This window comes from Rhipicephalus microplus, chromosome 5 (genome assembly GCF_043290135.1).
Source record: "Rhipicephalus microplus isolate Deutch F79 chromosome 5, USDA_Rmic, whole genome shotgun sequence".
NCBI lineage: Eukaryota > Metazoa > Arthropoda > Arachnida > Ixodida > Ixodidae > Rhipicephalus > Rhipicephalus microplus.
In genome coordinates, this window is record NC_134704.1 from 204,771,221 (window position 1) to 204,784,077 (window position 12,857).

The 12,857-nt window shown below is 44.6% G+C and overlaps 1 protein-coding gene across 1 annotated transcript; it reads left to right on the plus strand.

Annotated features, from left to right (window-relative positions):
• Positions 1-10,221: 10,221 nt before the first annotated feature.
• On the plus strand, positions 10,222-11,918 carry LOC119173382 (uncharacterized). Its single transcript, XM_075894680.1, has one exon. The coding sequence runs from the start codon at positions 10,222-10,224 to the stop codon at positions 11,854-11,856; it is 1,635 nt and encodes a 544-aa protein (XP_075750795.1). The 3' UTR covers positions 11,857-11,918.
• The last annotated feature ends 939 nt before the right edge of the window (positions 11,919-12,857 follow it).

Below are 12,857 nucleotides of genomic sequence, written 5' to 3' on the forward strand. Positions count from 1 at the left end.
ATATATATAAATATATATATATATATATATATATATATATATATATATATTGTAGGAATTCATTGGACGTCATCTTCCTCATCTGTCAATAACCATCATCAGTCTTCGAATTCCACAGTAGTAGCAAATAGGCCGTTGGGCCCGCCAGGAAGAATGGTAGGTTGGGTTCGGTGGACGGGCGACTAGAGGTGCGAGATGTTCATAATCAGGCACAGGTGGTGGTACGTGAGACGGCGAGGGTTGCATTGAAGCGATCTGTGCATACGAAGCGGGTTGGGGGCATGGTAGAGCACGGTGGGTGCTTTGAAACGCTGACATTTCTTCCCTAATAATGCCACGCAGATAGCTAGAGGCGGGTTGAGCGGGAACGTTGTTAGAAGGAGGTAAACTGTAGGCTTGCAATTCCTCACGAAGACTGGCTCGACAACTATGACCGTGTAGATGTCTACAACAACTGGAACGAGGCATCGAAATTAGCACGATGTGCGACATGCTGTCCATGTATACCCAACCGGACCATCGCATTTGGGATGCCATACTTTCTTTGTCACGTATGCATATAATACGCCAGTTCAACGAACCACAGGCTATACTACATTTTTCCTTGTATACGGACGCCAACCGACATCACCACTCGACGTTTCATTTTTCTCTGGCCCGGTCAACTATTTACCATTCGTTTGTGACCAGTTTCAGTCCCGTGTTGCTCGATGCCGTCGTCTTGCCCGTGTAAACACCGAAGCTAGCCAAGAAGATCGCAAACATCGTTACGATACCACTCACCGCGTCGTTCTCTACCGCCCTGGCGATGATGTACTTCTGTGGACTCCTGCGCGAACGACTGGCTTATGCGAGAAGCTTGAGTCACGCTATCTTGGCCCCTACAAAGTTGTCGAACAGACCTCACCGGTGAACTACCTTGTCACACCTGTTCATGTCCCCACTGACCAACGCTGCCGCGGGACAGAGATTGTGCACGTTTCGCGTCTCAAGCCCTATCGTATGCGTTGTCCAGCGTAATTCGCGGCCAGGCTGGCCGCTTCCATCGACGGGGGAAATTAGTGTAAAAATTCATTGAACGTCATCTCCTCATCTGTCAATAACCCTCATCAGTCTTCGCCCGTTCTTCTTGATCATCGGCGCCATCATCTTGCTGTTGCTTGCATAAAGCGTCAGCTGAACCGTTGTATTTCAAATATATATATATATATATATATATATATATATATATATATATATACGGTTCACGATTTCAACGCCAACGCTGGCGGCAAAATCCAGCCCAAATTTTTTATATAATTGCTATCGCAATAAATTGCTCTCCTTGAGGATCAACAGAGACTTGTCAGGAAGGCTGAAAAGATGGCGAGAGCCATCGTGGCCTTGGAATAGGGGCCCGACCACGTGGCGTTGCCCTGTTTTGTTGGCAATGAAGTCTTTTCCGCGAATAAAATTTTGTTGTTCTTCTATGCAACCATGATATGTAAGCAAAATTCTGCTATTGCCAAAACCGAGAGGAACTAGCTAATGAAGTTTAGGCAAGTGCTACACGAGTTTTTAGTCGACAATTACAAGGAACCTAATAAATTTCACCAAGTTGACATAACTGGTAGATCAAAATAAACCAAGTGGTTAAACGTATTCCAAAGTTCTTTGCTGTGGCATGTCTCTTAACAATATTGTGATTTTCGCACGTAAAAATTCAGAAACCATTTTTACCTTTCAACTGTCGGCGTTTTAACACTAGGAAATATAACTTACACCGAGAAATGTGAGTAAATTCGGTACCTAGTTTCAGCAGTCGCGCGTATTGCTTTCTCGGGCACTTTTATAAAAAAATGCCAGGCCTGCGCAGTAGATGCAGCACAGTCACAGCGAAAGCTAGAAGAGCGGCCTTTCAACAGCTTTTTAAAAACACTCATTGGGTAACTACTGCTAGCACACTTGCTTGGTACCCACAAGGGCAATAAAAATGAACTTTTGGGTAGTAGGCCAACATTCGCTATGCTATTTTTTGTAATTATACTGAGAGGCGTGGTATCCGCTAAACACTTGCTAGGAATTTTGTGCCGATTGTCCATGCAGTGGCTGATGACGATTAGAAATTATGGCTACAGTGGGTATGCGCCACAGTTATTAGGGAAACGAAAACAAGCTCTTGTATTGGGTTTGAGCATTGGACGGCCCACTCGTTATGCCAATCGCATTGTGCGATGACTGGTTGTTCTTTAGCTGTTGGAAAACGCTTTTTAGGTTGTATTAAGCAATTGCTTTGCCAACATCAAGCCTGCCTAAGGCAACATTGACAACTCACTAGTACCGCAGTAGCTCAGTGGTTGAATCGCGGCTGCGGCGGCTGCATTTTCGATGGAGGCGGAAATGTTTTAGGCCCGTGTGTTCATATTTGGGTGCAGGGCAAAGAACCCCTGGTGGTCGAAATTTCCGGAGTCTTTCACTACAGCGTCTCCCATAATCATATAGTGGTTTTGGGACGTTAAGCCCCACATATAAATTATAAACTTTCCTTGGCCTTATTGTCTGTTCTATCTCATTATTATTGTGTCAAAACACGAAAAGACGAGCCCTAAAAGTATCCACTTCTTTCATATATATATATATATATATATATATATATATATATATATATATATATATATATATATATATATATATATATATATATATATATATGATTGATTGATATGTGGGGTTTAACGTCCCAAAACCACTATATGATTATGAGAGACGCCGTAGTGGAGGGCTCCGGAAATTTAGACCACCTGGGGTTCCTTAACGTGAACCCAAATCTGAGCACACGGGCCTACAAGATTTCCGCCTCCATCGGAAATGCAGCCCCCGCAGCCGGGATTCGAACCCGCGCCCTGCGGGTCAGCAGCCGAGTACCTTAGCCACTAGACCACCGCGGCGGGGATCTATATATATATATATATATATATATATGAATAAAAAGAAGACACGTCGAACAACAGAAAGGTTTCTTTACGTTTCGGCCGTGGGACCGGCCTTCGTCAGAATAAGGCCAGTCCCACCGACGAAACGTAAAGAAACCTTTCTGTTTTTCGACGTGTGTCTTCTTTTTATTCATACTATTTACCGGCGTCAAAAAGTTTATTCCCTGCATATATATATATATATATATATATGCAGGGATTATTCCGACGAAGGCAGGCCCACCTGCCGAAACGTTAGTAAAACTAGTGTTTTTTCGCACGTTTGTCGACCTCTTTTTCTACCGTATATATATATATATAATTATATATATATATATATATATATATATATATATATATATATATATATATATATATATATATATATATATATATATATATATATATATACCAGAAAGTGGAGGACGGGCAAAACGAAAACTTTTTATTTTTCCTACGTTTCAGCCGGGGACCCACCTTCATCAGGGAAAACACGATACAAAAATGCGCTTTTCTTAAGTAGGCATGGTATATCAAGGGCCCCTGACACGTGAACTATCACTATCATACACTATCTACTGTTACGTGGCGAGTAATGAACAGCAGAGAATGTCAAAGCAATGTCAAAGAAAGATTATAAGAATGCATGAACGGTGTTTACATCAAGTAAATCACATGATTTGCATTTTGAAAAGTACAGTAATATCTACAAGTAAATCTATCAAACTCATACAGCAAATCACACGCACAAAAAGACAAAAAAGTATAGCAGAAAACGTTAAAATGAAACATGATGCGTAACTAAGAATTTCATGGGGCACAAACACAATTGATAACACAACGTAAAGAAATTCACTGCACCGAAAAGGTGTAGTAAAAGTCTGCGTGTACAGTGATTATGAACAGACTTTGATGAAACTAGTTCTGCGCCGAAAAAAACGTCAGTTTGCCTGGATCTTCATTTATACCGGATAAGATCGCGTTGAACTTGTGTATCAGAAATTACTCGCGCAGTTCACTATCTTAGTGTGAAGGGAAACCTGATTCCAGTATAGTATCTCTTAGTTTATTGAATAAGTGACCAGGAATGTTAACGTGCTTAGACAAAGGTAGATTGCGTAGGCTTGTGGCATGTGACCTATGGTTATTAAAGCGCAGTCTAAAAGGCGTTTCAGTATGTACGATGTAGTGGTGTTTGCACACAGAGCATTCAAGCATGTACACAATGTTGCTTGTGTCACAGTCAAAATCCCCTTTAATTTTTAGATGAAAGTTTGATGCTGTACTCTTAACTAAAGTGGTCGTTGTCATATGGTTACAAACTTTGCAACGGGGTTTGTTGCATGGATGACAACCAGAAAAAGTTGTGGTGGTAATCCTTGATGAGGTTAGTATATCGAGTAAGTTCTTGGATCTGCGATATACCACACGTGGGGGATCAGAAAAGATTTTTTAAGGTGATCATTCTGTATTAGTATGTTGTGATGCTTCTGAAGAATGCTGCTGATGCTTGGTGCTGATGCAGAGTGTGTTCAAACCAGGCTCGTGCTTGAGGGTGTTACGGCTAGGGTAGTAACTTTACAAAATACTGTTAGTAACGGCAAATGCAGTAACAATTACCACTATCGCCGTTACTAGCTGCGCTTACTAGAAGCGCTATGTAAATCGTAGGGCTCGTTTTCTTTGTTAGAACCAGTAATAATGAGAACTAACAACTAATAATGCCAGGTGAGGTTTAGCGGATGTTATCAGAAGCAATTCTAATGTAAGTGTAAAGAAGAAAAGTGGACTAAACCTACGAACTTTGAATAACACGTCTGATGCTCTACCATTGAGCTGTTTTTTCTTCTCATTTACATTAAAGTTGAGGTCTAGAAACGGCAGTAAAACTTTCGGTTTCCAGATCACAACTTCAAGTTTCGACAGTGAGGGAGAGTGAAAAAATATACATTATTTGTCTCTGGAGCTGTTCTGCCGAGAGCTGTTCTGCAGAACGCTTGTGGATGGGTCCTTCGTCCAAGACTCGTGTGGCCTTTGCTGCCCGTCTGGCGCGTTCAACCAGCGAGACCTGGTCGTCGCTTCCTGGCTGGACAGCGTAGCCTCCCACTACTCCGGCGTGGTGTTGGATATGACGGGTACTGCCATTATACTGTGGCATCCACATGTTGTGTGGTATGCTGTGGGTTTCTCACCACACTAAGTGCACGTGTCTCTGTATTGCGTTAGGTGTATTTCATTGTAAATTTTAAGCATAGGTAATAACTTGTTCGTAGCTGCCGACTGCTTCATGTCTAGTTTGTTGTGGCGTGAAGGATATCGCATTCTTGTTTGTTTAAAATGCTGCAGAATGTCCCTGTAAGTGCAGGCGACCACCTTGATGCTTCCGGCCACTGACATCTCTCGGGTAGTGTTATCGAGACACGTGATTGACCCAAACATTCCCGGCGATACCCTCATGTCATGAGGCCCAACGTATTTGGTGTTTTTGTTGCTCATACAACCGGTCTTTAGGATTCCGGCAGCTTTCCGGCCTACCCTGTCATAGGTGTATCCCTGGGAGAGGTCCTGAGAGTCTGGAATTGTCACTAACGACTGCCCTGATATGTTGCCTTCGGCGACCACAAGAGCGACGGTGGCCTCCTCGGCATCTAACACGGTGGAATTCTTCAGTGATGCGCTGACCTTATTCTTTAATGTAGCGCCGATGATTGTCACCACGGCGTCATTCCCGTTCATGAATGTAGCAGCATCAATATAGATGGCGTTTCTTTTGTTCTGGTAGGCCTTAGTAATGCTCTGCACCCTGGCCCTGCGCCTGCCCTGGTGATCCGTAACGTGCATGCGCTTAAAAGTAGAAGCGACCTTGAATTTAGATGAGGTCTCGTCCGGTATGTCTACCGTGCTGTCCAGTCCTCGTATATCATCCTGGTAGCCTAATCTGTGGAGGAGGGCTCATCCAGTCGTAGTGCTGTGTAGTCTTGTCCTCTGAGAGGCAAGCTTCGTCTCCCTGTGTTCGTCATAGGTACTTGTTAGGCCGAAGTATGTTACGTTTGTGGTTGCCATGCTTTTTGGCAGAACTAACGCTAGCTGTGGTTTAAGCCTTCCTCAGGAATGCCTTCACTTGTTCCCTTTATCTTTGGTTCAAATGCTGGTAGGGGAGGCTGTAAATGGTTCTACTCACAAGTACTCTTACAACCTTGAGGGTGTCATCTTCCTTGAGGCTATTTCTTCTGTTGGTTATGCGCGCCCCGCCGCGGTGGTCTAGTGGCTAAGGTACTCGGCTGCTGACCCGCAGGTCGTGGGTTCGAATCCAGGCTGCGGCGGCTGCGTTTCCGATGGAGGTGGAAATGTTGTAGGCCTGTGTACTCAGATTTGGGTGAACGTTAAAGAACCCCAGGTGGTCGAAATTTCCGGAGCCCTCCATTACGGCGTCTTTCATAATCATCAGTGGTTTTGGGACGTTAAACCCCACATATCAATCAATCAATCTTCTGTTGGTTATGCGCGTGATGATTCTCGTTATATGAGCCACTGACCCAGACAGCAGACTGAGTGTGTGGTCTGCCATCTGGTTACTTTTATTTCCCAGAAACCTTAATGTCTGTACTTCCGGTATGCGGACCCCGGCCAGTGTGACTGTTAGGTTGGCTTCATCGTTTTGTGTGGGCCAGCGCACCCTAAGCATTTTCGACTTTTCAGGTTAACATGATAGTCCACTTGTTTTTGCGCACTCTTCCACACATTCGGCAGTCGTCTGTAGTATCTTCTTCTTGAGGCCCAGCGAGCCCTCCGTCGTCCGTATGGTGATGTCATCGGAGTACATTACATGCCGGATGCCATATTTAGCGGTTCGTTTCTCCGCCAGCTCGACCATTGCAATGTTGGACCCCTGCAACGTGCCCTTGTTGGGCAGCCTAAACGTGTCTGACCGCACATCACGCATCCCTAAGGTCGAAGTCCTATCAGTGAGGAAAACCTTGACATAGCCGTGGAATTTTTCCCGCAATATTGGTTGGTTATTGTCGATACTATGGCGTTGTGGCTGATGTTGTCAAAACCAGCTTTTAGGTCAATAGCCAGTAATACATGTTCTCCGTACTTAGGAAAATTGCTGAGAACTTCGTCTTTGAGGTGAAATAAGACATCTTGCGTTGGTAGGTTTGAACAGAACCTAACCATTGTGTGAGGCATGAGGTTGTTATCTTCCAGGTAGTTTTGACCCCTGATCGTGATTCTTCGTTTATATAGTTTCCCTAAGCACAAGGTGAGTTAGACAGGTTGCAGGTTTTCTAAGCTCGGCATTTTGCCTGGATTCGGCATGGTGATGATTTGCGCGTGTCGCCACTTCATTAGGACGGTATCCACTTTCCAATGCTTGTTCAAGAATTCCGCGATAGATTTGATACGTTCCGGCCCCACGTGTTTTATTATTGCATTGCCGATCTTGTTTGCTCCTAATGCTGTGTTCTTGACAGTCATTTCGACTGCCTCATACACCCCTTTTTTCATAATGGGGTGGTCGAGTTTTTCGTTTTCGGCACCTCGATACCGTGCAGGCAGCGATGTTCACAGAACCGATGTATAGGTCCCTTATCTTAACTAGTAGCTCCGCATCCTTGTAAGTTGTGGGCGATTTTGTGTAGCGTCTTGTTATTTCCAGTTTTGGACTTAGTTGGATTGATCATGCTTCTCAGCAGCACCCAAGTTTGGCAGTCTCTAGCGTGCTCTTGAGCGAGTCAGAAAATTCGCTCCAGTATTCCTTCGAGAGCTCTTGCTCGTATTGCTCTGCTTTGGCTGTTAACGCAGTGATTTTGCATTTCAATTTTCTGTTGCCTTTCTGTCTCCCCCATCTCTTGGTCATGGTTAACGAGCTTCCCACAGGCGTAGACACGGTCGATTTCAGGAGTGGCGGTTGTCCTTTTCACTGCCCTTTTTGCCCTCTTGTTTGCCTCGTGATTCCTTTCAACTCATTTCGAAATCGTTTGAATCAGTTCCTCTTCGCTGTCTTGTCTAAAGGCATTCCAGTTCGTTATTTTCACTTGTCCGAGTTTTATTAAAATTTTCGCGGTGATGACTGACATCCAAAGAATAAAGTGGTCCCTGCCAAGGTTTACTTCATTGTTTTTCTAATGTACGTCATTGGTGTTTTTTACAAAGGTGAGGCCTAGAAACGTATCTCTGCTGCCACTGTTCTCTTTCTTAGTGGGCTTCATGAAGTCAGTGACCAATTCGAGGACTGCGCGTGCTGACACTTAAGCCAGATTCTTTCTTTTGCTTGTTACCAGCACTTGTGTTGCGCAATGAAGTCTCCTTATAACACCTATCTGTTTTTCTTTGCTATCTTGCTCGCTCCTTTGACTAGTGGCTCGAAATCAGGATTCCCTTGCTTAGGTGGGCTGTACACGTTCAAAAAAATATTCTCCCCTTACCTTTTTTGTGGTGAAATCTAGGTTAACACGTGCTCGATATCACTGTCTAGTGCTGGGTGTTGGATTGTCGTTATTGCTTTGGATACCAGGGTCCAGCTCTTATTTCGTTTTTGCCTCTGTCTGGCTCAAGAATACCTCGTATCCGGTTAATTAGGCTGTGTGAGTAACTAGTCTTGTGCAGCGCTATGATATCGGGCCTGGCAAGGGTCGTCTGCATGTATTGCCTAAGGGTGCTTTGCTTCTTGTGGAATCGGTGGCAGTGCCACGAAAGAAACGCAAACCAGGTTTCGACAGCATGAATGGTGAGCAAGTATGCTGGGCATATCAGCCACATGTTAGCAAACCTTTCTTGCCTTTTGTGTCAGAGCACATGAAATTGGTTAAGAGATCAGTGGGGCGGATAAGTCTTATTAACGCTTTGCACAAGTGGTGCGTGCACCACATGAAAGAAATCCTCACCAAACAAGTGCAGAGGCTTCAGGCAGCCAGGTATCTCCAACATCTGATCACATTGGTTACCGAAAAGGTGAACAAGGGGACTAAGAAGCGACTAAAAGTTGGTTGACGGAAGTCATGGTGAGCCCAGAAAAGTTACAGTGATACACTACATGCGTCGGAAGGCACACAACCTTAAAAGATTCGTTGAACGTGTCAGAGTTGTAGTTGAGATGTCAGCACCCGAGAAGTTATCTTAGCTATCACTTCACCTCCGGTAAAGCCAAGAAAGGTGTGTGCGATTAATCATCGAAACAAGTTTGTGGATTTCTCGGAGGGGACGGTTTATAGAATTCCACTTTCTTTTGGCCGAGTTTATCAAGGGCCAGTGGAGCGCTTTATCACTGTTCATGTAAGTGAGCATCATAATAAGGTGTGTAAAGGAGCGGATGGGCGTATTACGCTGCACTGTCAAGACTGTGGTTGTAAATCATTTTTAGATAACCCGGTTGTTCTATATCGGGACTGAGAGATTGGCTTTAGGTTGATTGCCGAGGCCACTGATATAAAGAGGAACGACTTATTTGTAGTTCACACTTCCTCTAAATACTTGACAAGCAATGATCTTCACTTTTTGGAGTGTACCCATGAGGCAGCCACGTATTGTGCGCCGTGGGATTTCTGTAAACGCTATTCGCGCGATGTCCAACAAGCTCTTCACATACACTCTTACCGGTGCAAATATTTTGTGGACACGTATTGTCACAAATGGACTCCGCATAGTGATAGTATGGTTTTTCATTGGAGTGTTGTTTTTATTTTGTCTATTTTCATGTCTAATTTTCATGCTTTCTTTCTGGCGGCTATGCTTATATATTTGGTGTTTCTTTCTAACAAAAATTTTGGTTAAACGTAGCGCTTATCCTGTGTCCTTCGCTCGTCTTACGCACGGGCATTTCGCGCTTGCACAAGTTATGCGTACTGACTAATAGCGGGTGCTGAATTTGCTTTTTTTATTGCAACATAATTAAGGGCCTTTCTTGTTAGGGAGTTGTTTGCCTTCCCAGATGTATGTCATCTTTTTAGGTGATCTATTGGAGATATACAATGCTTTTAGATGACAACCGTGGTTTGTGAGGACATGAATGCGTGTGAGGCACATAAGAACGTTTTTTTCTAAATAAAGTTTTTCGGTTGCTAGTAAGTGCTCCGTCTCGTGTTTTTTTCCTGAGTATTTGCTCATGTTGCAATTTTTTCACAATGGGCATCTCAATATAGCTTAGTGGCTCAAACAAAGCCAGCTAGAACAAGAGGTTTTAGACAATATGCAACATAGTTTCTCACACTTTCATCAGGTCTTATTGCAAGCCTATGTGATTCTTGTGGCGCAAAATACGACCCTAAAAATGGTGATATCTTCTTCTTGCAGAAATGGCTACGCAGTAATACTCGAAGACAAACTCAAGGAGCACAGCGTACGTCCCGAGCACTTGCTGTGCTTTTACAAGGAGATACGGCGCAATACATCCAATCCCAACCCCGATGATGCTATTGCGTACGGAAACAGAGAGCTACTTCCGCTGGATAAGCCATTCACACCGGAGTTCGCGTATGTAGAGTGTGCCACAAAACAATCACCAAGCCAAACATTTCACAAACAGTTTCTACTGAACGTGGTTGTCAAGTGGGATGCCGAAGAGCGTTGCCGAAACACTAAGTACACGACGCCGCACAATCTCAGCATCTTGGTACTCGGCCTGGACTCAGTCTCATATCTTAATCTGGACAGACACTTACCGGGGACGTCTCAGTTCATGCGTCGGACGCTTAATGCCTTTGAACTGCGTGGATACAATAAGATTGGGGACAACACGTATCCGAACCTACACGCCCTCCTCACGGGGCTCAAGTACGCCGAGACTCAGAAGTACGTGTCCGAAGGATTCTACGACAACCTCACTTCGCGCATCATCTGGCACGAGTATGGTAAACGGGGCTATTTTACAATGTTCTCTGAAGACTGGCCGTGGTACGGCACTTTTCATCGCTTCAGTAATGGATTCCGGCATCCTCCAAGCGACTACTACCCCCGACACGCGATAATCGCCTTGGAAAACTCATCCAAGTGGCCGTTGCCACGGTGCTTGGGGGCGACGATGGTATGTGAAGAAATATTAGACTATTCATTCCGCTTCACAAAGATCAAGAACCATTTCTTTGCTTTTGTGTGGATAAATGAACTTACGCACGATGATCTTAACAGCGCCAGATACGCCGACAAGATTTTTCTGACGCACCTGCAACTGCTACACGCTTCTGGTACGCTCGATAACATGGTGCTCATTTTCCTCAGCGACCACGGCTTGCGGTTCGGTGATCTGCGCTCAACGTACATCGGCAAATTCGAGGACCGCCAGCCTTTTGCCTTCGTGGCTTTTCCGCAGTGGTTCCTCGAGCAGAACCCGAATGCAGCAGGCAATCTTCGCGTCAATCAGTTTCGCCTTACCACTCACTTCGACGTCCACGCGATGCTCGCCGAGCTCCTGGACTATCCGAACATCGAGAGACCACAGACTACGTATGGCCGGAGCCTGCTGCACGAGATACCTGAGGGCAGGACATGCGCTGATGCCCATATCGGGCCGCATTGGTGCGTGTGCAGCGTTCGCAGTGACGTCACCGTCACCAGTACGCTCGCCTTGGCAATGGCCGACAAGCTTGTCTCTTGGATCAATAGACTGGTGGCGCGGGCAACGCGCAAGTGTGCCGAGTACCATCTGCTCAAAGTTATGGACGTGACGGCAATACACGGGAAGCCGGATGATCACGCACACAACGCGAGTAATTTTTATTGGATTACTATCCAGCTTTCGCCAGGCAACGCTGTTTTCGAGGGCACTGTACACGTCATTGCCGATGCCATGACTGTGCTTAGTGATGTCAGTCGCACTGATAGATGTACCTGGATGAGCCAATGCGCGTGGGACCACTGGCTTGCAAAGTATTGTTTTTGCACTCGTACGTTAGGATTGCAAATGTGAAGCGCATTGACTCAGCATAGGAACGATCCAAGTCATGTAGTATTTTCATGGAAGATTTTTTATTAGCCCTGAATAAAGTTTATAATGTCTTAGCTGGGTAAGGGAAATCACTACCTTTTTTGTTGTACCTTGAAAGCAAAGCTCAAGCAGTATGTTAGTCCTATATGTGTGACTGAGGTAGTGATTTCATAGGAGAGATATAATAATAATTTTGTTTAAGGTTTAACGCTTCAGAACCACCATATTGGAATGAGAGGCGTTACAGTTAAGGGCTCACGTAATTTCGACATTTTCGGGTTTTTTAACGTGCACCTAAATCTAAGCATACAGACCTAAAGTACTTTAGCCTGCATTGAAATTGTGGCTGCCATGGTCAAGATCGTAAAAGAGACCACAAACGCAAATCTACAGATAACAAGAAGGTTCCAGCTGCACATTTGGCTACTGGATTTTATGGAATAAATGACACGAGAATTTGTCTTATTACTAGACGTTAGTAAAACGAGCGCCTCAATGTAACCGTAAAAGCGTGACGCTCGTCGTAAAATCATCAGACGGCACGGAAACTTTAAACGTGTAGTAATAGTTATTTTTTCAGGAAGGCAAAGCACTGATGAAATGCCGAGGCACTAGTGGCAAAGTAGAGCATCTGTAAGGATAACTCGAAAAGAAGAGCAAGAAGCAAGTGGCGAGTTTTTTGGGTTCACTTCTATATGTAGAGTCAGCCATACAAGATAATGCACCTTGGTAGCGTGTAGGCAAGAGCCTCTTCGCAACGTTGACGCTACATCAGCGGTGATCGACAGCAACGCTGCGCACAAGACGCGTCCACATTTTAATTGCCGATGGCCTCGTGGTTTTCTCGCTAGACACAAATGTTTGTCACGTTCCACTCTTTGAAGGGGTTATGGCATGGTAAATAGCAATTAGTGGTTTTCGGTGAATTGTAGGATGTATTATGCTTATACAAGTCGTAAATTAGGCGTTAAAAGAGTATTTCA

Bases quoted from the DNA above. Each gene is read 5' to 3' on its own strand.
- LOC119173382 (XM_075894680.1), top strand. From the start codon at position 10,222: ATGGTGATATCTTCTTCTTGCAGAAATGGCTACGCAGTAATACTCGAA.